The sequence below is a fragment of the Nyctibius grandis genome, chromosome 6 (genome assembly GCF_013368605.1).
Source record: "Nyctibius grandis isolate bNycGra1 chromosome 6, bNycGra1.pri, whole genome shotgun sequence".
NCBI lineage: Eukaryota > Metazoa > Chordata > Aves > Nyctibiiformes > Nyctibiidae > Nyctibius > Nyctibius grandis.
In genome coordinates, this window is record NC_090663.1 from 53,414,889 (window position 1) to 53,439,237 (window position 24,349).

The 24,349-nt window shown below is 38.5% G+C and overlaps 1 protein-coding gene across 1 annotated transcript in view; it reads left to right on the forward strand.

Moving 5' to 3' along the window:
- The window catches only part of TNKS (tankyrase), a 148,241-nt gene that overhangs the window by 91,367 nt on the left and 32,525 nt on the right, over positions 1 to 24,349 (forward strand). Inside the window, exons 6-11 of the mRNA XM_068402666.1 lie at positions 9,553 to 9,647; positions 13,165 to 13,231; positions 13,685 to 13,871; positions 15,899 to 16,020; positions 18,629 to 18,720; positions 18,812 to 18,890. Coding sequence (XP_068258767.1) covers positions 9,553 to 9,647; positions 13,165 to 13,231; positions 13,685 to 13,871; positions 15,899 to 16,020; positions 18,629 to 18,720; positions 18,812 to 18,890 — 642 coding nt within the window. The remainder of the gene's footprint in view (positions 1 to 9,552; positions 9,648 to 13,164; positions 13,232 to 13,684; positions 13,872 to 15,898; positions 16,021 to 18,628; positions 18,721 to 18,811; positions 18,891 to 24,349) is intronic.

Here is a 24,349-nt window from a genome sequence, read left to right on the forward strand (position 1 = left end):
GATTCTATAGCTTCTGACACTGCCTGACAGGACAGATTAAAATGTATGTATTTGCGCTGGAAGAGGGGAGAAAGTTGTCTCATCCTACTCTCCTGGAGTGATAAGCATTTGCAGCTTATGATTTGACAAGACTGATGGGTTGAGACTTGGGCTGCAAACTGTGCTGGCTGGCACTAAGGTGCTTTCAAAAACTCTGCAGAAACTTGGCTATCCGTGCCCCTTTGCTCAGACCAGCAGCAGTAGCATCTGTTCTTCCCCATGCACTAAACTTGAATCACAGCTTCTAGCGTGAGAATTAACAAATAAAAGTGTGAGCTGTTGACATGAGACAATCCTGTGTGCCTGTGTGCTCAGTCCACCAGCCCAGATGAGTTTGTTCTCTAGCTGGCAGGTGTTGCCAGCTTCTCCTTAGAGTACTTAGAGGTTTGAATACCCTCCAATGACTTTAGTTAATAACATCACAGGGGCAGTTTCTTCTTCTTACCATTGCCTCTGCAAGAGCCAGTCATGCCTCAGTGCCTCACCTCAGACTTGTCCATTTTTGACTTACATTTCTGACAGATTCCAGGTGATGAAAAGGAGCAACAAAAATGGCCATCCTGGACACAATGATACTGTAAGTAATTCCTATGTAGTGTTCTGCCCTATCTTTCAAGGCAGTGTACATCATCTTTCAGTGTTAAATAACATTAGCAGCATTCCCTTAGGAGAAGAGTGGGTCTTTACTGTCATTTCATCTTTATGTAGCTCAGCAAGCCACTACTCCCTCAGCTACCAGCATCTATCACCAAAGAAACAGTGTATACTCCTCTGCTTCTCTGATAATCCATCTCAGAGTCCATCTTTCCATGTCCTTGAGTGCTGCTAGAGATCTATTCTGTGCTTCTGAATCTGGGAAAACGGCAAATGCTGCTTCACAGTCGAAGTTAAACAATTTCATTTTTGTATTGCAGTTCTAGCCCCAGCCAAACCTTCGTCATTTGTGTGTAGAAATGGAAGAGATTCTTGCAAGGAACAGTTTTCTGAGAATACCACGGTTTGTGAGGGATGTTGCTCAGTTTTTCTGACACATCCTCTGTGGAACTGTTTTACCAAATGGGTGGTAAGTTAAGGTACATGCAAATACAGAAGAGTTTCAGGAGTTGCAGGGGGAGGGTGTTGCATTTTAATTCTTATTTAGGAAGAGGTCAAGGATCACTAGTGCCCCATTTATGGGACTTGCTGTTTGTGAAATCCTAAGACTGGAGGTCAAGGTGGTGTTCCCATTAAAAGATTTAAGTGTTTCTCCCAGCCCTTTACCATTTCCCTCTTAGTCTCTTCTAGGTCAGTCTGTAAAAGTAATGGCAGCAACTTAGTATGGAGTTGTTGAGGAACTAAGCTTCCTAATTAATGTTTGGGGAGCTGAGGTCCCTTTTATCTCTTTGCCATACCTGCTTTTTCTTGTGGATCAGATTGATCTTTGCTTTTAAAGTTCATTCCAAACATGGTTGCTGCCTTCTGTCTCACAGTATCTTTTCTCCTTCTGGCCTTTCTTTTAGCCCTTTTTCTTCCAGGTAATGATATTCTTTCAGGTTAGACTTTGTTTTCTTTTCCCTGAAGTAATCAATTTGAGTTACACTCTTTTTTATATAGCTACTTTTAAGAGAGTAGCTTTCAGAGCTATCTACATGGATTAAGGATTTGCCTTCCTGTTGTCAAAGATAATCTCCATAGTTTTGACAGTCGAGTGTCATTTTCTGGAGAAACTTGCTGGGCAGGAAGACCAGGTTTTTCTTCTGGGATTTAGTAAGGCTTTTATATGGTCATCTTCAAATATCCATTTTAAGCCTGCCTCTGCAGATGAAACTTTCTTTTGTTGTGTGGTCCTGCAGTGCTTGCATGTCAGGAAATATTTTTTGCCCTTTACTCCCTTCTGCTTTTGGGCATATCTTGTTTGCCTCCACTTACCTACCTTCTCTGTGGTGGCACTGCTTCTAGGCTAGCAGGAGGAGTTCTTGACCAGAAAAGTGAAAGCACTCATGTCCTATTCTTCCTTCTTTTAACCTCTAAGAGACAGAGACACTCTGGTTATTTCTTTGTCTACCCCTGGGCAAGATGGTACTTGTCATCTTTTCCATCCTTCCCTACCCCAGGCATCCATGTGATTGCAAAAGCTCTTCTGTCATAAATCTCCTGCCCGTTATTTGTCAACACTTAGCCCAACTTGCAGTACAGCAGGGTCACCATGTTAATGTGTAGGACTGATGTTAAGCCCTGTCACACAGTCTTCAGGTTGAGAGGTACAGTCAGAAACTGTGTTGTCTCTCAAAGGTCAGATCTACTAGAGAAACATTTAGTAGTCAGTAGTTTGGACATTACAGCCCTCTGAGAAGGAACAAATTTGAATGCTCACTAGAGATTAGAAGAGTCCTGGTCTGTCACCCAAGTAAACTTTTTCCAAATGAGGGCTTATTCTGTCAGTGTATTTGCAGTATTTTTATTCTGCTTTTCCTGTGCTTTTTAACTCTCCAGCCTTTTTATTAATTCTTTCCATTCCACCTTTATTATAGATTCTTATCTTCTCCAGTTTATGAACATCTGACTGGTCTGGAGGTGTCCAGCACTGATTTGGAAATAACTTTCCAGCTGTGGTTTCTGCACAGTTGAATACAGAGAGGAATGTTCCTTCAATCTGTGATCCACAAAGCAGTGCTTTGTAGCTGATACACATTTCTAAATACTTCCACAATGTATGCCATTCCTGATACCTGACCTGCTCTGGGCTTTGTACCATAACCCAGGTGGTACAATACCTGAATAAATTTCTGAAAGGTATTCAGTTGCAAGGAAGAATTTCTATTTCATGCAGACTTCTTCTTTGTTCTCCTTCTGACAAGTGACAGAATAAAAAGGAATGCAAACGTTTCTCTCTTACTCTTCATGTAATCCTCATTCTCACCCGATAATGCTCTGCATTGTATGTATGTGAAGTCAAGCTGGTTTTGTCTTCACTGGTTTACAGCTCAAAACAGTGGATTTTTTTTTTTCTTCAAAGAGATCATCTGATATACCAGAGCTCTAAATTAAGATACTGTGTGACTTGCAGATTTTGAATTGGCTAGCTGTTCAGTTTATTTTCCCTGTCATTAGCTGTTAGAAAGCACTAGGTGAAATTTGTGACATGATGTTTTTCTGAATTTTTCTGTACTAAGTCTGTCCTGTTCAACAATCCAATTAAGTACTACTGGCTGTGTTCTGAAGATGAAGCAGTTAAATTACCACTGGAAACACAGTGGAGTGAGAAATGTCTTCTTTATGCATTTTATAATATCCTTAGGAATTGCTTTTTGTGGTTTTTTTTTTGTTTGTTTGTTTTGAGTTCTTTTTTAAACATAAAAAAATAGTTTAAGCTCTTCATCCCTGTGCTTATTTATCTCTAGAGTTTAAACTTGTTGCAGCTAACTGATCTACAGTCAGCAATCTGACATAACTGGTTTTCCTGGAGCAGCATCTGTAAGTTTGCCCCTAAGGCATAATTGTCAACCATGAAAATAAATAACTCAGTATTGCTATAAAATGGCCAAGGAGGTTGCACAATTTGGGTGGCTGAAGTTGACAAGCCATGTGGCTGATGAACAGAAGCACAGCCCTTTTCCTGCTCATTAAGAGCATCATTCTCTAGCTGAGGTTAGGGACCTTTATTTCTGTAGTACCTGGTGTGCAAGAGCATTTGTGGTATGAATATAAAATAATTATTTTGAGTTATTTGAAATATGTGTTTCTAGAAGGAGATTTTTTTTGTATTTGGTGATGTGTGCAGTCTTGGCACCATACAAACAAATGTGTCCTGGTTTCATGGGGATAAAATTTATAGAATCACTTTTCTGTAACATTTTTTCTCAGTTTGTGGCCAGCTGTGGTATGGTGATAAAGGCCATCAGCAGTGAAAGCCAGGGCAGCTGCCCCAGGCTGCCCCAGAGTGTATTCTGTAACATTAACGTCAGGTTCACTATAAATGGGAAAGCTGCTGGGGAGGGGGGTGCTTTTTGCTCTGCTCTCTTCTCCCCTCACTCTTTCTCCTTCTCCTCTCTTCTCAATGGTTTTGATCCCTGGAGCGACTTACCACCACTCTGTGGGCTGAGTATAACTTTGTGTCTTTTGTATTAGCATTGATATTATTTTTCTTATTTTATGAAATCTGTTTAAATTTCAACCCACGAGTCTCCCTCCTTTTCCCAGTTCCCGTTCTCAGTCGGGGAGGGAACATTGGGTGGTAGAACAACTGGTAGAACAACTGGAGACAACTATGTCAATGAGATATTTTCCCAAGAAAGCTTACAACTGAGTCTAAAAATGAAGGTGTAAGATGGGCACACTGCTTAAAATCAGAATGCAAGTTGGTATCTGAGCAGCAAAGGAAAAGCCTGATCATTGTCACAGTGGAAAAGTTCAGGAATCTCTTCAAGATTGTTATGTTGTTGCAACTTGTTTTCTCACCCCATTAATCAGAATGATAAAGTGGTGATAGGAGGTATTCCACTCACATCCGAAATGTCTTCCTGATGTACACTGATGATTGATGCAGTTCATTTTAGAGAAGTCTGTAAGAGAGCAGCATCAAGCAGACACAGACTATTGCAATTGGAAAGAAAGATTCTATCATAAATTCTAACCCAGTGAAGAGAGGGTTGTTTGCCTGCTCAGAGGTTTTTCCTTAGTATGCCACGTTCAAATAGTCATCTTGCCAGGAGTCAAGACATCTTTCAACACAAACAGTTTTATGCAAAACTGAAACAAATGTCCCTTCTACGATTAGAAACCCCTCTGCTTTTCCCCTAATTCAGAGGAGGTGAAACACTGTTTTGAAGGGAGCTTGTAAGACAAACTAACAAAAGTTTAAGATATTCTTTTTATTGTTACTGCTCTCTACAGGCAGTATGGTCTGATTAGAATAAAGGTTTTGTTTGACTAAAGTTAGATGGGAGTTGGCTGCATACCTGGCAATTTCCAAATCTACCAAACCTGAAGATAATTATAGACAAGGTAAAAAAAGTCACATATATTAAAGTGTACATTAAACATTTTAAAATCCCTTCTCATCCCTCCTTTTTTTTTTTGACACCTGTTGTCAGCAGGGTGTTGTAGAAGAGCTAACAAGAAACATAACGAGTGTCCTTAGGTATTTTCTGCCAAGTCGTACTTGTTTGTCTGTCTGTCTAAGAGCCACCCTTACCAGTGCATATCCATGTGGGGACCTTCTGAACATAAGAGTAGCCATAATATGTCAAGGCCAGAGCTGGCTCTCAAAATCAGTGTTGCCTCTTTATTGCGAGAATGCCCTTCCTGTAGAAGATGAAATTAAATGATGATAGTTCTAAATCACTGTATAGTGTTGTAAATTAGATGTATGATGAGACGTCATATATGTGATAAGAAGATTGTTGATTTTAATAGCCTTTGGGATGACAACTTGAGAATGAAACACATTAATTGAGATTGTTAACAGATAGCGCTATATAGAGATTTTGGTAGTAGAAAGCAGGAACAGGCAATATTAGTTCTTAAAATAGATCCTGCAGCTGTCATTGATCCGGTAGATAATAAATGATATAAGATCCTTACATAAGATCCCTCAGTTTAGTGTTGCCCATAAAATGGGCAGTTCATAATTTGAATCTGAAAATGCAGCTTTCTTTTGAGGCCGTGGCAGTGTTACCATCTATGAGCTGCTGAAGACTCTTAGCAAGATAGGAAGGGAAATGGATGTTGCTTGGAGCCAGTGTCCGGTGTTGCCTGTGGACACTTTGTTGAAACCAATTTTCTGATTTCATTAGAAGCAGCTCAGCAGCCTGCAGCTTTGGCAATTCCTCGGGGCCCCTTTTGTTTGACACAGGTGAACAGGGGACAGCAAGTCCAAGGCGGCTGACCTTGAACAGGGATCATCGAATCAGCTGTCGGTAACAAAGCAGTGTGAAAATACCTAAGACTCAATGAAAATAGTATCAAACTGCTGTATGTACATTTTTTAAATATAAAAAATGCATTTCTCGTATTCCCAGGCAACACATTTTCAAAAAGACTGCAGGCAAAAATACCTACTTTAGTATAAATTGTAGGTATACAGGTTGTCAGTGATTGCCATCTTGTGTACAGTGATCTTCCTTGAAAGGCGCAGTACCTGCTTTGAGTCAATTACAGCTGCCATAAAACTTTAAAATAATCTGAGTATCACACATGAGGGTCTACTTTACTTAATAAAAGTGGAGTTGTACTCTTTTTAATTACACTAGCAAGTAAGGCAGTGTGATTGCCTTGGTAACTGTGAATGTGAGTCTTGGAAGGTAAATGCCCTCAAGGGATTATTATTAGTAAGTCTCTTGCCAGGTATTGCAAGACATGGGAGGAGGGGTTAATTGATAGCTCAATTAAATCTCTTTTCTTAATATTAAGTGATTAGTTTGATATACCTTGCAGGTGCAGTATACAATACTACTGTTTGTGATACCTAAGTGTCTACTTTTATAGTGCTATAGGAACAGCACGTTATTTTAAACATCAGTCTCTTTACTACCATCGTTCACTTGATTTTTTTTTATTTTTTTTTTTTTGAGGGCTGATATCCCATATAATGAGTAGTTTGTGTAGCACGACATTATCTTTTAGGTACTTAGTTTCTGTCATTAGCATACAAGCTTGTAATGACAAATTAGTATTTTTAACTGTTAAATCTGTAGCATTAATGAATGCTCTTTCTCACGAGAAAGGAAAATAAGTCCTTAAAAAATCATTGAGATAGGACCTTCCTGCTTCCTCCTTCCTGAAGGATATGTAAGTGCAGCATTTACAAGAGCTCTTCAGCCAACCTAAAGAGCAACAGGCAATGCTGGCTTGTGGGTTCTGATACACCAGGCCCGGATACAGCAGGAGCAGCCCTCCAGGATTGCTTCTTCTGCACGTCCTGGGTGTTCAGTTGTGCTTGTCCCTCAGTCAGATGGTCTCTCTGGCCCTCTGACTGCCTGTGTCTCCAGCACTGCATCGTCCTTCAGGTTATATGGTTTGCGATTGCAGAGTCAAAGCATGCAGACTGACAGAGATCTCAGTCCCGTCTCCAGGCATGGGTGCAGGGAGCACCAGTTAGCTCCTCCTTGGAGAGGCAGCCGCAGCACGGCTTCACTGAAGCTGCTGTGGATCAGAAGGCAAGCACGCCAAGCGTCAGGCACCTGGCTGCAGCTAAATAACTAATTCCTGGTGTCCTGGGGAAGGCACGGTATTCTGTGTTCGTTCATGGGGCTGTGGTGTCTGCATGGCCTCACTCAAGGAGAAGGAAGTAGCTCACCTTTCTGAAAGGCAGGGAGATAAGTTGTCTGAAGATTTGGGGTGACATTGTTTTGCTTCACTTGTGTCATTGTGTCAACTATAAGCTTGAAATGTTTTGGGTTTCTTCTGTAATGAAGTTATTTGGCAAATACAGGTGTAATAGCCCTAGAAAGACAAAATGCACAGTCCCCGCTTGAGTCATAGTAGTTTTAATTTTAAGCAGTGAACAAGACTCCAGGGTTGATGTATCTTTATTGAGAACATCTCTATGAATAGTGCTTAATATGAGCAAAGCATCGTCTTGGAAATCTGCCATCATTGCTTGAGAAGTAGTATGCAGACAAGAATAGATGTAGTTTAATTGCAGTGAGGTTAAAGGATCCTGCAGTGGTCCAAAGATTTAGTGTTTGCTCCAATTTCTGCTGGAGTTTAGACCTTTCAATAGACTGACTTTTCCACAGCCCATTTCAAATTCCTTTCAGGCTGAGTTATTAATTCAGTTGATAAAACTGGATTTAGTAACCAAACCAAGGCAATTGTTGGAACAAAGAGTACTGAAGTATTCTGCTAATGTCAATAGTGGCATAATCTTTATCCACATTTTCATTAGTGTTTATGATATGCAGAAGCCAGCTATTTTATAATAGGGGCAGATGTGAAAAGAATATAATACCTTCTGGATCAGTCCAAGTTGTTAATTCAGTAGTAGAAGCCCTTCTGAACAGAGTAATAGATCCTAACAATTTGAATGGCCAAACGCTTGAAAGATTTGACTCGTTTTGTACTTTGGAGACACTTAATGGATCTTCAGGTTAGGAATGTTAGAGGTCCTTATTTTGAGTATAGATAATTCCGAAGATGGGTCTTACAGAAACTTGCGTAACTGCTTACCTAAATAAACTGAGTTACCCAGATGTTTTTCTTAGAGATGCCCTGTGCTGTTGTTTCTGACAGTACAAACTATGTCCACACTATGGTACCCAGGACGCTTGGTAGGTGTCAAAGTAGTTACTCTTTCTGGAGCAAAGTATCAAAGTGTTGAGGCTATAGTAAAATATAATACAGACTACTCCAAGTTATGGTCCTACTAAATATGTATTAATTCCTGGAAATCCATACCATTTACGGATATATAGCACCTGCTGCTCTTTACCACAGATGAGACAATTTGTCTTGATTTTTGTTTTTAAAATCTTTAAGAGAGGGAGAATGTGATGTCTCGCCTGTAATACTGTATAACGATCATTTAATACTGACAGTATTAAAAGTAAATCTGTACTTGGCGTAACACTGTGAGATATGTAAGTCTTCCCGTGTGTTCAAGCTGGTTTATGTATGGGGTTTTACTGTAATAAAATTGTACTGTTTGGTTGTGTGCCACAAAATAAATGGCGACAAAGATCCCTTTAAAATCCTCTGCTTCTCAGCCTTGTAAGAAATCAGTTCCTTCAGACTGAGACAGCACACGAGATTTGTTTCATAATAAAAAGCTTTTAAAATAAACTGAGGGGAATTACTGTTGTCAACTTCAAAAGCTTTCAGTTAAAATTCTGATATAGAGAAAGGTGCTATTATTACTCTGTAATTATGCAGCAAGGTGCATTACTGCGGAAGATGTGTGTGTTGCAGGGAACTGCAAACTGCATACAGTTTGCTCTGCGTGTCACAGCACAGTACAGAACATGTACAACTGTTTGGTGAAGAGCTGAAACCAAACATTCCTGCTAAGGGCTAAATGCGTTATTTCTTGTTCTGCAGTCTGCCTCTTGTGCACTTGTTACAACAAGCATACATACAAACAGTTTTGTAACCTGTGAGTATGCAGCCTGAACTGCATAAATTTGCATATGAATTTAAAAAAATAAATTCTAGCATTTAAAAAATTAATTAAATTCTAGCATTTAAAACAAACAAACAAAAGAACCAAAACAAAACCAAACCAAAACAAACAAAAAAACCACGAAAACCAAATAAAACAAAGTTGTGTCATCATTTAAATTAACTTTAAATGATGAGCTTGTTATTGCCTTAGGAGATAGCTGGATTTTTCCCCACCTTAAGGAACGTTTATTTGGTTGACAACAGGAAGGCCATGCATGTGCTGTGTATTTGTTAATTTGGCTAATCACAGAAGGGAAGCCTAACTTATCTTGATTCAATGTGTAAGAGAAATGAGGAATACTTAAATGGCAGGAAGTGCAGGATTTCAAATTTACGTGGCTCCCATTATTCATCTTATTTTGTTTTACTTTGCAGTCTACTCCTTTACATCTAGCAGCAGGCTACAACAGAGTTCGAATAGTCCAACTTCTGCTTCAGCATGGTGCAGATGTTCACGCAAAGGATAAAGGGTATGTAAAATGAATTGACTTATCTGTTTGCAGCAGTGGTTTTGTATTAATCAAGATGAGGAATTATTTCTCTGTTTCATGTTGCAGCATAATGTCACATAGTTGGCTGAGAATGTGACATTTGCTTCCAAAATCTGAGTGTGGTTCATCATAAATAAACTTTTGTTAGAGCCTCAATAACAGATTAGCTGTGATTGCACTTGTTTTAAGTCTTCTATTACACCTTTAAATTTTTTTCCAAACCTTATTCTTTGCTTCCATGCACAGACTGTTACCGGAAAATAGTAACCAAGAAAACTCTCTAAACCAAATGATAGTTCAGAAAGCCGACATTGGTTTATTGCAGCGCTGGGTGCATGGGGGATCTCTCCTCCTAGCATGCACACCTAGGAACAAAAGCTTGCTCATTATATATATTACAGAAAAGTGAATATTCATATAATTCCAAGAAAAGCCCACCTATTCCAAGAAACTTATGCATATGCTAATACATTATGTAATTGTCTTTGCGCATGCGTACTAAATTGGGGAAGGGGTCTTGGGTGGTCTCTGGGGGTCTCTGGTGGTCGCAATCCCCCCTAATTGTGCTTCTGCGCAAGCGTGGACGAGGCCTTCTTGTTTACAAGTGCAGGTGGCCTCAAGGAGAAGATATCGTTCTGCTTCTCACTGGACTTATCTCTCCTCTGGTGCCAGAGTTTGTGAATCAAGTTAATTTAGACATCACAAAGTTGTTTTTCACAGTCTTGTTTGTCTTTGGCCCTTCTTTATAATTAGCAAGGAATTTAACAGAGACCTTGGATTTTCTAAGACTAAGCGCAAGCAAGAATCATTGTCGACTACAACACTGTTATCAGTCCCATAAGCAGACTCTATCTACAAAACATGCAGTTTGCTTCAGAACATACTGTTATTCTCTGTTATTCTAGCTGAAAGGAAAATTACTGACAGGAAAGCTGATTCTGTGTAAAGGTAACACAGAGCAGGCCTTTTAGAGCCTACTCTGAGGCCTGCTCTTGCTAAACCATTGCTAAACTGTCTGGTATCAAGACTACACTTAAATCATGGTCTTCTAGCATTATTGTAGGGAAGAAGATGGGGAGAAGGCATGTGGGCTTAGTGAAAAAAAAGTGCATTGAAAAATTTCTCTATAGTCTCATTCTCTTGTTGCATATATATGGATGTAATTCAAAGTAGTATCAATAACACTCATGTGCCTGCAACTAGTGGTCCTTGGAGACCTCTCTTGATTGATGTTGCCAGAAAAAATCATGATGTAATAGAAGCTAAACTATTCTATTTTTGAAGTAAGGATGGTTGTTACATAAGACACCAACAAAAAGCACATAGCCGTCAGAAATCTGGAACGATACATGTTGTACATTGTTCTCAGCCATATGTTTCTGAACTCTAAGGTGATGATTCTCGTGGTGGTCTGATAGGAAGGCTTAGTCCTAACATTGTAGAAATTGGGCCCCTGGTTAAAGGCGTGCATTTTGTATTCAGAGTCCATAGATGTAAGATATTAATGAGTGTGTGTTCTGTCTCAGTCAGCAAACTTGAGGCGCTTCCTGTATCTTCATTTTCTGCTGAGCCCAGCCTAGTGTTAAAAGAGATTTTAAATCGAGATCTTAGCTTTTTTCTTTTTTTTTCTTTTTCTTTCCAAAATCAGTCCCAAGCCTACTTAACCTCTTGAAGATTGACTAATTGTAGCATTTTTGTCTGCACATTCACCTTTAATGGCTTTTTTGATCAGAATTGTGAAATGCATGGTGACCCATTATGTAAGTAAAAAAAAACCCAGAGTAAAGCTGCATGAAATGCCTCTTCAGGTAGATCCAGCATTGTTAAGCAAGTTTTAGGCATTTCACACCTTTCTGAAATTTGAGCACTGCAGTGTAGATGCTTTAATGAGTTGTGAATGATCTACTTGGAAAGTATGAAAAGTGTGCAAAGTCATTAAGTTGAACTTGGGGAGGGGCGGCGGGCAGGGCCGGAAAAAAAAAGAAAGAAAAACTTACTTTGTGTTAAACTTAACAACAATTCAAACATACTTAGAAATGTCTGACAGCACAGTAAGCTCACGATTTTTTTTTTAGCAGCATCACACATTTACAGTCAGTGTGGTCTTTTTTTTTTTTTCCTTGCTGTTCCTTATTTAGACATAATTCATAAGTAAATAGGCTATGAATAAATGTCATTTATTATTTATGGAGCTAAGTTGGGTTACATTGATTTTATGGACCTGTTAGATTCTCTTCAATGGGGTCACTTCAGAGAGAGTCCTGAGGAACTGTGACACGTCTTCATAATGGTCATCACTTCTTGTTATTCCCGCAGAGGACCACAGCCAAGGAAGCAGCTCTTTTTCCACTGGTCCTTTCTTTGCCTTACTGCTATTGTGCACAAAGTCACAATATGCTGGAAAAGGGGAGCGTGTGCTGCAGAAGTGGCCAGGTGGATTGCTGTGGTGACTGTCTTTGCTGATGAGACCTTGAAGGCCTCAGTCCTCTTAGATGACCATCATTTTGGGAGCGGGCAGGTTTTTTGAGTTCTCTGTGAACTTGCATACTCTCTCTCTGTCTCACACATACACCCGTAAGTTGTAATTAAGAAAAGTACAATGGAAAATAACAGTTTGAAAAATTTCCCGCTGTTGTGACAACAGCAATACTGCTGAGAGCATCTACCTTGAACTTAAGTTTACCCTGTTATCTAGTACTTGCTGTCCCAGTGCTCTTCGAGTTAATTTTGCAATTCTGGGAATCAGCCCCTGTATTTTTCATAAATGGTGAAGGGTTAATTATTGTTTTCAGTGTATTATGTGTCCTGATTTGTTGAGCCATAACTAGCCTGTCTTGCTTGGCTTGAGTTAAACTCATTTTGTCCTCTATAATAATTGCCCTCTTTGCATCTCCCTTTCATTGCATGACTTTTTTATTACGGCTTGTGCTTATGACTAGATCCCTGTTATTTACTTTTTTAGTGTCATTTTTAAGTATGGCCTCCAGTAATATAGCTGTACAGAATTTACAGTGACTCTCTTAGAAGTATCTTGCACAGTTAAATAGGTTGTACTGTAAAAAATGGAGTAAAATCAGGTCATTCCCCAGTCTGGAGTAGCAATTTCGGTCTGCTTTCTATGGATATTTGTACATCTTCATAATATACCCAGCAGTTGTGTTAGCATTATCTGGGGAGTTTTGCCTTTCACATAGCATTTTAAATAAACAGGAGCTCGTATTTAGGCAGAAACAGAACACTGACTTCTCGTGAGCAAATTGAATGTGGAATGGGACTTTCCCCCCTCTTAATAGCTCCAAGAAAGATATTTCAAAGCCAGTTAATGCTAATCTTAGTGGTGGATTAAACATCTGTGGCCTTTTAGGACAAAAAAAAATTAATGCCAATCTTAAGTAACATGTTGTTTGGGAAGGTTAGATTTTTCCATTAGTTTGTGAATCTTAATTTTTAAATATTTGAATATTTAAATATTTGTCATTTGCCTTCTTCCATACAGTGGTCTTGTGCCTCTTCACAATGCATGTTCATATGGACACTATGAGGTTACAGAGCTGCTGCTTAAGGTAAGCAGAAGGATGGATAGTGTGTGCTAGGTGAGATATGAACTGTTTATACCAGAGTTGAAAAGGAAGATTTTTTTTTCTGTAGTAACAGGTTTCAAACATCCTGTGTGTCATTTCAGAAGCCTGCAACTTTAGGTCTTTCTGTGGTACAGGATATGTGTTTTTTTCCCCCACCTAATTTCTTTGGACAGATAGTAGAGTTTCATTTATTTGAATTTTTCTGTGGAAAAATCTGTTCTACTGAAAAACTAGCTCATACGGAAATTCCTTTTTTTTTATTTTGAGGATTCAACAGTATTTTTGTACGTACAGGTATTTTTATAACTAATTTTTTTGTGTATGTGTTCATATATGAAACAATGGAACCAGTTTTTATAATAAATTGAAAATCTGTAAGCTTTTAGTTGTTAAAGATGGTTTCTTACTAATATAAGGTTTTCTTTGCTGTGCTAGCATGGTGCCTGTGTGAATGCTATGGACCTCTGGCAATTCACCCCCTTGCACGAGGCTGCTTCCAAGAACCGCGTAGAGGTCTGCTCCCTCCTGCTGAGTCACGGTGCGGATCCCACGTTAGTCAACTGCCACGGCAAGAGTGCCGTTGATATGGCCCCAACGCCTGAGCTAAGGGAGAGACTCACCTGTAAGTGTTTTCAGACTGGGAACAGTTGTTGGTGGGTGTAAAGGGGTCCTTTCCTTTCAAGCCAGCTTCCTCATGCTTCACAAGTGGATGCAAAGCAGCAGAGTAACTGCAGCTGTGCCTCTCACTTTGAAGTACGCAGATACCTCTAATAAACTGTTCATGATATTGCCTGGTTTTCTTAGGTTTCAAATGTTTAAGGCACCGCTGAATCAGTGTCCGTGAGGGTTTTTTTACGCTTGAAGTCCAGTTAAGTCACATAGGAGCCTCTGTATCACACTTAGAGTAACTTCCAGAAGGTAGGGAGCTTCAGTGTGCGAACTTGGAGATAGAAATTCTAGCACCTTCTTTTGTAGTCTTTGCAATGTTTATGCTATTTACAAAACAATGTTTCAGCTCTAATTTTAATTTTTATGCCTTTACCCTCTTTTGGGGATTTGTTTTCTCATTGTTATAAACTGTAAAAGATAATTAAATGAGACAAATATGGAAATAAAGCATCATGAAGTCACAGAAAACTTCTTGAGAAGTAGATTCTGAACTCAATTATAAATAAGCTTTTAGTTTTGTCTGTCACCTTTTCAGTACAGCAGAAGTCCCCTGACACACTGAGAATGTGAGCCTGCACTACTCACAGTCACAGTTAGGTTGTCATCTGTCACTATTGTTTGCATGTGAAGGTGGTGAGATCATGTGCAGCAGATAACTTTGCTCTAGGAGAACAGAGGAGATCACTAATATCTTTGAGCTACTTTTCTGCGCTGTTCTGGGCTAACTTGGGAGATGCTTCTGGCCTTGAGGCAGGTTAATTTACCATTTGTTTAAATTAGCAAGCAAAGAATTGTTTTATTTCTGTATATATAGATCCTGGAGACATGTGGGGAAAGATTCATGTCCATTAATATCCACTGAAATGTGTATGCAAATGTGAGCATTATGCCAAATTTGACAGTATCTTGATGGGACATCCTGTATTTGCATGCCCAAAATAATGCATTTAGTATATTCTTGAGTTCTGTGGTTTTATACTTTAGGAATAATATTACATTTATTTGTTATTTCAAGATTTATTTGTACTTGTGCTTTGAGTAATGCTTTGTTTACAAAGAAATTTGAATTCTATTTGAAATGAAAACGTAGAAGTTATTATATTTATTTTTATTTCTAAATCCACAAATGCACCAAATGTTAAAACAAGGGTGGGAGAAGAAAGCCTTTCTTAACAAGCCTAGCATTTCAAGTTGCTTATGAAATAAAAATACTGATATTTTTACTGAGATTGTTGAGCTTTTTTTTTTCTAGTTCCCGGATTGAAACGTTGTTCTTGCTAACCTACCTTTCATTTGTTCATTTTAAGAGAAACACTTTTAGTCCTTTTCAAATTCAAAATTATTTAAAACTAAAATGAACTAGATGCTGAATTGAACAAGATGTGACACTGAAAATAACAAAATTACCTCTCCATACTTGCAAAGATATGGCTGCTATTGAAACCTGTTTCGTCTTTGTAGCAGACTGGCTTCAAATGCTTAGCCGGTTAGCTTTCTTTAAGATCAATTGTTTAATATTTTATGTTTAAATCAGATATATATTATTTTTATATCTAATTATATATTAATTATATCTATTCAGGCTTTACCTTGGAATTATTTGTAGTTGTAAATACAATAAGGTTTTTGAAAAGCAACTGTAATGCTTTTTTCCGAAGAGCAATTAATAGCATTGTGCTCACTTGAACACATACATAGCTAATTCAGAGGTCACATATGCATTTAATACCAAGTGGGTGGAGAATAAGAGGGAGAAAAGCTATAAAGATTTTACTCAAGGAATCAGTTCCCCTCTCCTTTAGAATGTCCCTTTGGTTTCAGTAAACGATGTTTCATGTTCTGTGTCCCAGGTCGGCTACTATCTGATGATGTACAGTAATACTCCTATTTACTCTTAATTGAGTATAGCTACCTTTCTCCAATAACATTTATAAATGTGACATGTTGCTGAATATTAAATGCATCTTTTTCCTCTAACAGATGAATTCAAAGGACACTCTTTACTGCAAGCAGCCAGAGAGGCAGACCTAGCCAAAGTGAAAAAGACACTTGCTTTGGAGATCATTAATTTTAAGCAGCCACAGTCGCATGAGACTGCACTGGTGAGATTATACAGTCGATCCATTTGTTTTATGATAAATGTGGTGGTAGTGCTAGATGAGGAGTTTTATTTCTACACTATGAAAATATATTCATCATCTGAGATTGAGGATTTGCCATCAAACACTTTATATATAAAAATTAAATCACCAATACAGAAAAAACACCTTATAATTTTTTTATCACCTTTTTTCTTCCTGGTAAATTACAGAAGCCCTCCAGCCACTCCTCACCTGTTCATTTTTCACTTCTTTTTTGTTTTTTTCCCGTCACCCTCTTCTTTTGTTGGTCAGTTGCTGTGTTTTTTTTCTGGGGTTAAATTCTATTCCAGTGGGTCAGTGCTTCCTTAATGTTTTATGTGGGCAAACTTGAAGTACAAATTCCTTTCATAGGATATGTAATATTGTGGTGAAAATAGATGCTAGGTGTATATCAAAGGGTCTTACAGGATTGGAATAGGGCTGACAATACCACATTAGCTGTGGAAATAGAGGTCTTTGAGCCTTTCCTGTCAGTATCCTGCTCTTACCTCATTGAAGAAGCAGTGGAGGCAAAGAACACAGCCATTATCCCAGATGCAGTGAAGACGATGAAGTTGAGAGGGACTGATGGTATTACTATAAAACCATTACAGTTATGATACTTTATTCTAATGGAACATTTTCTTCATAGTGGTAGGTCTCAGCTGCAGGCATACAACTGCATATTTAGTGTTACAAACATTGTGGCTGTTAGGAGAACATTGTGTGTTGAGTACCAAGCATCCATATGCTCTGTTCTCTTCATGAAAGACTTAGCATCCTAGCCCGAACTTAGAAGCAAGACAGAGGAGAGATATTTAGAGGCTGAACATGAAGACAGTAGGAAATTTGGGATGATGTTTTCTTTTCTTTCTGAGTATATCAACTGCTGATATGTGTCATCTCTTCAGCTGTGTAATGATCACTTCGTAATCCTGTGGTTTTCTTTGGTCTTCTCCGCCTGCTCATTCTGCAGAGACAGCTAGGCAAAATGGGATATTTTAGCTCTATTGATGTCTTTGGTTCACTGTTCAGTAAGTGTTTGTGATTTCTCAGTTTTTGCCTCCCATACCTGCGATTTCCAAGTGGTCTCCCATCCAAGTGGCAGGACTTAGCTTCCCGGATCAGATGAGGTTATGTACAATCTAACTGAGCTATTCCTATCCTAAGCATGGTATCTTCTACCAAGGAGCACTGGGCTCTGTGCCCTGTTACCCCACAAAGGCCAAGGCAAGCACCTTCTTTATGTTTCAGTGTTGCTCTGAGGTTTGGCCATATTTCAGCATTTGTGTTGCTTTTAGTGTTGGTTTCTCATACTGGCAGGAAATACAGATAGGTTATTATCTGCAAAGCCTCAAAAATACTGCCACTCTTCAGAGCAAAAGTTGATCTTAATATCTATTGACAAAGCTTGCCTTTGCAAAACTTGGACATGCTCTGCTGATTAACAGCAGCGTGGAAGCTCAAGTGGCATTTACTTCACGGTGAAGACTGAAACTGGGCAAAAGGTGGTCATCAGTACTATTGCTCCTTATTAGCATTCTGTTTGGGGTCTGTCTCGTTGTAAAGGCTATTGTTTTGCTATTGGAAAGTTTGAGAACTCTGTTGCAGGAGACTCTCTGCTTTTTGTGGGTTACTGGTTTAAAACATGGGTAAACATATAAACAAAAATATTCAAAAGTATCTCCTGTTTCTCATAGTCTGCTATCTTCAGACATCCAAACTTGAGACAAGCATTTCTGGAATGATTTTAGAGCATGGTGATCAGCTTACCTGGAACCATGCTTGTAATTTCAGGCCTCAGGAATGCATTGGTAGGGCCACTGTTGAAAATGTCAGGACTGATTGAGTCTAGTCTGCAGAGGATCAAAGAAGAAAGGAGGGAACAAAGTGCTCACTTCTGGGTGCCAAATGCACAGACAAACCAACAAGCAGACCTCAGCCACATTCAGAATAGTTACACCTAGCAAAGGGCTGTATGGTGTTCCCGCAAGGGCAGGCTTGAACACTGAAAAGCACTGTGTGGAAGACCTCTCTTTCTCATAGCATGGAAAAGAAGATACTCTAAGAGAACTTTATTGCCTGTTTGTTTATTGCATAATTTGTAACTGGATGCATAACAGAATTGCCACTAGGTTAACAAGTTCAGTACACGCTGAAATAGAAGAAGAAACAAAGCAACATTCAAAAGTCATGTTAATCTGACAACAGCAGCAGAGTCTTAATGGACCCTTTGGAGTCCCTCTGTAGAAAGTTAGGCTGTTTCAAGTGCTTTGTCTTTACCTCCTTTGTGCATTGTGTACTGGTTTTGTCCTGATACCTTGTTAATGTAGTTGGGAACATACCGCTTTTTTCATAAGTGACGAAGAGCTTTAAAATGAAAATTGTTTTTCTGAGTAGAATAATTTAGCATTGATCACTAGCTTGTGTTTTGTTCCATGTGTTGTATGTTTTGGCAGAAATACAATAGATTCTGTTTGTAAATTTTGTAGTCTGACATTCATCAGAATAATTAAGAGATAAGTCATGGATCTTAAAGCTCTTTGTCATCTATGTAGTTGAAATATAATTTGTATTTATTTTTTTGCAGCACTGTGCTGTGGCCGCTGTGCATCCCAAGCGGAAGCAAGTTACAGAACTGTTGCTCAGGAAAGGAGCAAATGTTAATGAGAAAAACAAAGAGTAGGTTTCTGAAGTCTTTTAATTTTCCAAAGGACTCTGTCATACTAGGAATGTAAAACTTATATCTTCCTTTTTTTTTTTTTCTTCCTAGTTTCATGACCCCTTTGCATGTTGCAGCTGAAAAAGCTCATAATGATGTCATGGAAGTTCTGCATAAACATGGAGCAAAGGTAAATATACTTAAATATATTTTATTTAAGGCAAAAGGCAAGAAGAAGGGTTATATTGGTTAAATACAGTGTTAGTTTTTATGATAGTTGTTGCTTTTTCTTCTGTATGCCTTGTGCTTCTCATGTTAACCTTGAAGTGTGTGTATCTTAAATCAGTACAGGATGTTCAGGAATCCTATTTGAAAATTAGGTCTTCTCTCCAAGTAACTGAATACAGGCTTTAGGAGTCTATCTTACTTGGTTTTAATGAATCTTGCTACTCATTTCTAATAAATGTGGTCATCTAGGTGCTTCTTGTTGCTTTATCTTGTTGGCTTGAAAATATCCAATGTCTGAGTTTGCTGACACTGAGTTTAGTAGTTTAATGGTAGGCATCCCTTAGCCCTTGCTTGCTTCTTATTCTCTTGGTCAGATTGTTTTGCCATGCTCTTTAGCCTTTGATAGGTCCTGACCAAAGTAATTTGTGAGCCTATGGTGAAGCTGGCTTAGAGACACATGGTTCAGCAAGTTATTAGTTAAAGACAAAAGAAAGTGTAACTTTATTTGAGATATCTTTTAAGTATCTTTCAGAAGTATTTCAGAATGGTCTTTCTCTGAGTGTTAGCAGCAAACTTGACATTCATGGTAATGATATAGTTAGCTACTTAATTTTCTCAGAAACTCTTCTTGATGGGTACTTCCTTTTCATTGGTTAAGATATAAATTATGTCTTTATTTTTGCTTTTAAGGGGGCTCACATTACCTTCTTTGAGTCTTCATCATTCAGGTAGCTAGGAATGAAGAAATATACCTGTAATAACAATCTAGTGTGTCACTCTTGAGGTGCTAGGAGGTGCAAGCAATGTAATTGTACGAATAGTCAATACTAAGTCTTTTTATTTTGAAACAATGAATTGTAATTTATAAGCATCATTGCCAGATTTCAGTAGCTGATTCACTTCCATAGGACTTTAATGGCATCATAAAATAGCTTAACAACAGCACCATGACAAAGTTTATCGCATTTGAGAATCCTGATGGAGTGGTGACACACCAAGATTTTCCTGGAGGGGGGAAGCAGAACCAGAGGTCTCAGTTATAGTCATTAAAACCATTCATTATCATTTTCTCAGATTCACTCTTAGTAGCATACCTATGCACTGAAAGTGAAAACATTTCATTTTGACATAGCAATAGATACCTCATGGCTTTATGGATCAGATTTTGCATGCAAATTCAGTACTGATGGTACTTGGGTAGGCACTGAACAGAACATGCTGGAATTTCAAGCGTATTCACACCCAAGTACTGCCTGCTTTGAAATACAAGGAGTTTCTGTGTGCTGAGGGTTTCTGGAAAGCCTTCTGCTACGCTGTAGGTATTTAAATTAGTGCTATCTTGAAAATCTAGCTCTGTGTAGCTGGATTAGGAGCAAGCTCAAAGACATCATCATTACTGGAATGGCCCAATTTTATTGTTTGTGTCAGTAGCACATTCTGACAATAGCTTGTAATTCTTTTATGTCCTGAAGCAGGGGTTCCTAAATCATGATCCATGAGTCACTTGTGGACTGAGTGGTGGTGGTGAGTGGCCCACAGTTATCTACAGGGCCATGCTGAGTGGTGGGTTCTCTTGTTTTTTTCAGTTGACCATATGCAAATAGAGGTACATGATGCTCATTAAAAGTCATTATTCATTTATATCCTGGTATATGCTTCCTATGTTATTCTGAGGATAGCCATTCCCATTTATGATGTAGCAAAGCACTTAAGTGCATGGCAGGAGACCACTCGTAGTTAAAATTAAGCATATATTTCCGTACTGCAATGGATCAAGTCCCTCTTTATCAGTGTCCAAAGTTCCTTAGCTGTAAAATGGTAATGCAATCCTGGTTTTTCATCAGAGGTAGGTCATTAAGCCTTATGAAGCACCTTGAAGTTCCCAGGTGGGATATGCTCTAGAGTATTAATTAGTTAAGTAGGCATATTTAATCACTCTAAAATGTTTGTCTTGCTTGTGTATTATCATTTGACCCCTTGCTCATGCTTTGACTGGAGGCATTCAGTTCATCAGACACTTTTAATGTTGATATTTCTTTGTTTCTGATTGTTGGGACATGGCAGCTTTAATCCCTGAAGCATGATACAGGTTTTTCATTTTTTTCTGTTTATTGTGTTTCTGGAAGCTTTTTGTTCATGTTTACTCTTCTTGTGCCTTGAGTTTTAGTTACTTCATAAGATGTAGTCAGATGTATTAAGCTCTTTGATCCTGTCTGGTCGTATATTTTACAAGAGAGGGTTCTCATGAGCTGGTGAATCTAGACACTGCAATAGAAGCCTCACAGTGAATATCCATTTGTTCTTTGAACAGCACTCTCCTGCAGTTTAGATACATCTTTTCTATTTTGATACTTCCTTTGCTGAGGTATTTGCAGTGAACAAACTGATTCTTCTTAGCCTTTGTTTTGGTAGGCTAAAAGCCTCAAGCACTTAGTCTTCCCTCATAAGGGAACATTGCCATTTCCTAATCATCCTTATAACTCTTCTCTTTACTAGCACCAGAGGAGATCTTGGAGCTCAGGCAACAAGAATGGAATTCATTCCCCCACTGCTTTACATGATGGCACTTCCATACCTCTAATGTAAATGCTGGACTAATGCATACTGGGATCATATTTGCCTTTTTAATAGACATGACACAGTAGTACTCAGACCCTTCCTGTAGTCTTGTAGTACACAGAGAGTCTCGATTTTTTTCTTGCTAATTTTTCGTATTCATGCCCTTCAGCATTCTCCTGTGCCAAGATCATTAATGAAAGTATTAAAACAAAATTATGCTACAACCAGTCACTGAGTAGATCACCCCCTTTCAATATGTTCTGTTCCTCTGTGATCCCATATGAAATGCGTACTGAAGTGTGGATGGATGAGACCCTACCATATTTTCTTTACTTTGCAACCTTTTCTTCTATCAAAGGAAAGGTACTATATAAGTCAGCTTTAATCTACCTCCTGGAAACCACTATTGATTACAGACAGAGTAACAATTTGAAAAAGATGAGTAACTGGGGCTTCAAAGAAAGTGGAACTTTCTTATTCTGAAATACAGTGCCAAGAGCCAGACAGCTGATCCACCAAAAAAAATCTGGTAATGGATTTAGGAGACAATCATGTAGAGTTTTGTAGATAGAAAATCATTTGTGATTGTTTTAGCAATAGAGAAGAAACTGCTGCTTTCATGAGGAGCAGCTGTGATCTGTGTCAGACAGCAAAAGTGAGATAACATTTGAAGTAGATATGTTTGGGAAGTGGGCTGAAGCATGGTAAAGACTGCTTTAGGTAATTTGCTTGGGATGAACGAGAGATAGTTCATGGTCTTGGAACTGGATTTAATTGATGAACAAGAGATGATTCATGGTCTTTGAACTGGATTTAATTATCCTTAATTTTATCACTGTGTAAATTTGCTGTTTGAAGTATGTCAGACTATAATAAAATGTGAAGGGTTACTTGAATAACATGTGCTTGATCTAGACTTATTTTACAGAAATATTTCTAAGAACACTAGTATTGCCAAGAGTCAACTTGCACCCACAAATTGCATATTTTGGTGTGTCTTGCTGGTCCTTACTGAGGACACAGACTAGATTTGTAATTTTGAACTGTGAAGAAGTCCTTGGTGCGCACCGCTTGCACATCAGCATGTTATGTCTAAGCAATGCCCATTCTATGCTCAGTGAAGATATTTTCATTAGCTTGTTACTGGAGTTTGCAGAAGTTGACTGTCAGCTGTACATCTAAAGCACAGGTGAGAAACCTTGGGGTTTCTTAGCATTTTCTTCAAGAATGATGATCATAAATGTCTGTGGTTTTAAATGCCATACCCAGTTTTCACTTGTTTGCCTGAACTGCAGCATGAAACAGCATTTCACACCACTGCTTATTTGATGTTGAATATCCTCAAAGTACCTTATGAAAAGTAAAAGCAGAGGATCTTTAAACGATCCTCAAACATAAACTACTTTTTTGTTAGACCCATGAACGAATCTTCAAGTGTCGCAATTGTATCTTTGAAGATGATTGAAATCCTTTGTTTAAAAAGAAAATCATTTGAAGGTGGTGAACTAATGAAAAAGTAGCTTTCATCCTGTTTTGTTGTAGCACTAGATAGTTGGATACCTCTTATAACTAGCACCTTGTCTGAATTTACAGATACATGGGAAATTTAGTATGAAAGACTTTCTAGCAGTGCAGAAAGAAATGATTAAAGTCTTTTCTGAACCAGAATGATTGTTGGAAAGAAAGACCTGCAAGCATGCAAGTTCACTGGTATCTTGGGCAAGTGTGGAGATGTTATGAATGCTATTTGTTTAACTATGTTATGTTTCTAAAGGATAATGTTGAAACTATTCTTCTGCAAGAGCAAATGAACCTTTCTAAGGTCATGTTAGACAGATAGTTAGACGGCTGGATCATTTAGGAGCTTTCGGAGTGAAACTAGACCTCTTTTTCTTTTATTAATTTTTTTTTCTTCTGACAGAGCTTGAAATTGCCACCAGCCTCTCTTCACTCCTATCTTGGTATTGTTAGTAATGCACAAAGACAGAAGACATACTGCAAGTTGTCTTCAGAATAAATGCAGCAGGAGAGCAGTTAGAACGCTTGCGTTGTGCTGAGAAGGATACCCTCATACTGGAACGGCTGGCAGAGCACAAGTTTCATATGTGATTTTTAGAATGTACATCTCACAGAGAAAATTGCAGTGCTTGGAAACTGTTGCATTTTGTGCTGCTGCAGCATCAAGGAGCAGTAGGATATTTAGGGCATTTAATACCAACAGAAAGCTGATATGCTTATGATGTCTTGCAAAAAAAAAGTTTCCTGATCAGTTCCCGGCTGTTGAGCTGCCACAAGTGCCTGGCAGCCAAGGGAATATTGCTGTGGCTGTGTACGCTGCTCTGAGACAGCAGCAGTGCAGGGAGGAAAAATCTCTTCAGTGTCTGGTGATACACGACCATTTTGATTTCTCTAGTGCATGTATCCAGGATGGAGAAGAGGAAATGAAAGGGATAAAAGGAAAGAACAGAAGGAATTCTGCAGTGGGAAATACTGTGCAGGATGGTATCTTTCCATGAAAAGCCTTATTTAAAAACACTTTTCATTTGATAACTGCATTCTGCTTTTATGTTGGGTTATGAGCAGTGGAGTGACTGTTTTCATACTAAAAGGGGAAGAAACCAGATCGAGAGCCAGTGTGCTGTGGAATAAAAACTGTCAAATCTGTTATTTTTAATTCCTTATAGAAAACTCGTCTGTAAAGTAATTCAGAGCTGCAGCCTTCTAATTTCAGGCTGCTTATAAAGGAGACCAGTTGAATATTTCTCATTTTTAAATTACTGCAGCTGGAACAGTCTGCCTTCTCAGCACACAAATAAGGCAGTACACCTTGGTTATTTTAAGTTTTGTCAAAGAGAGTTTAAA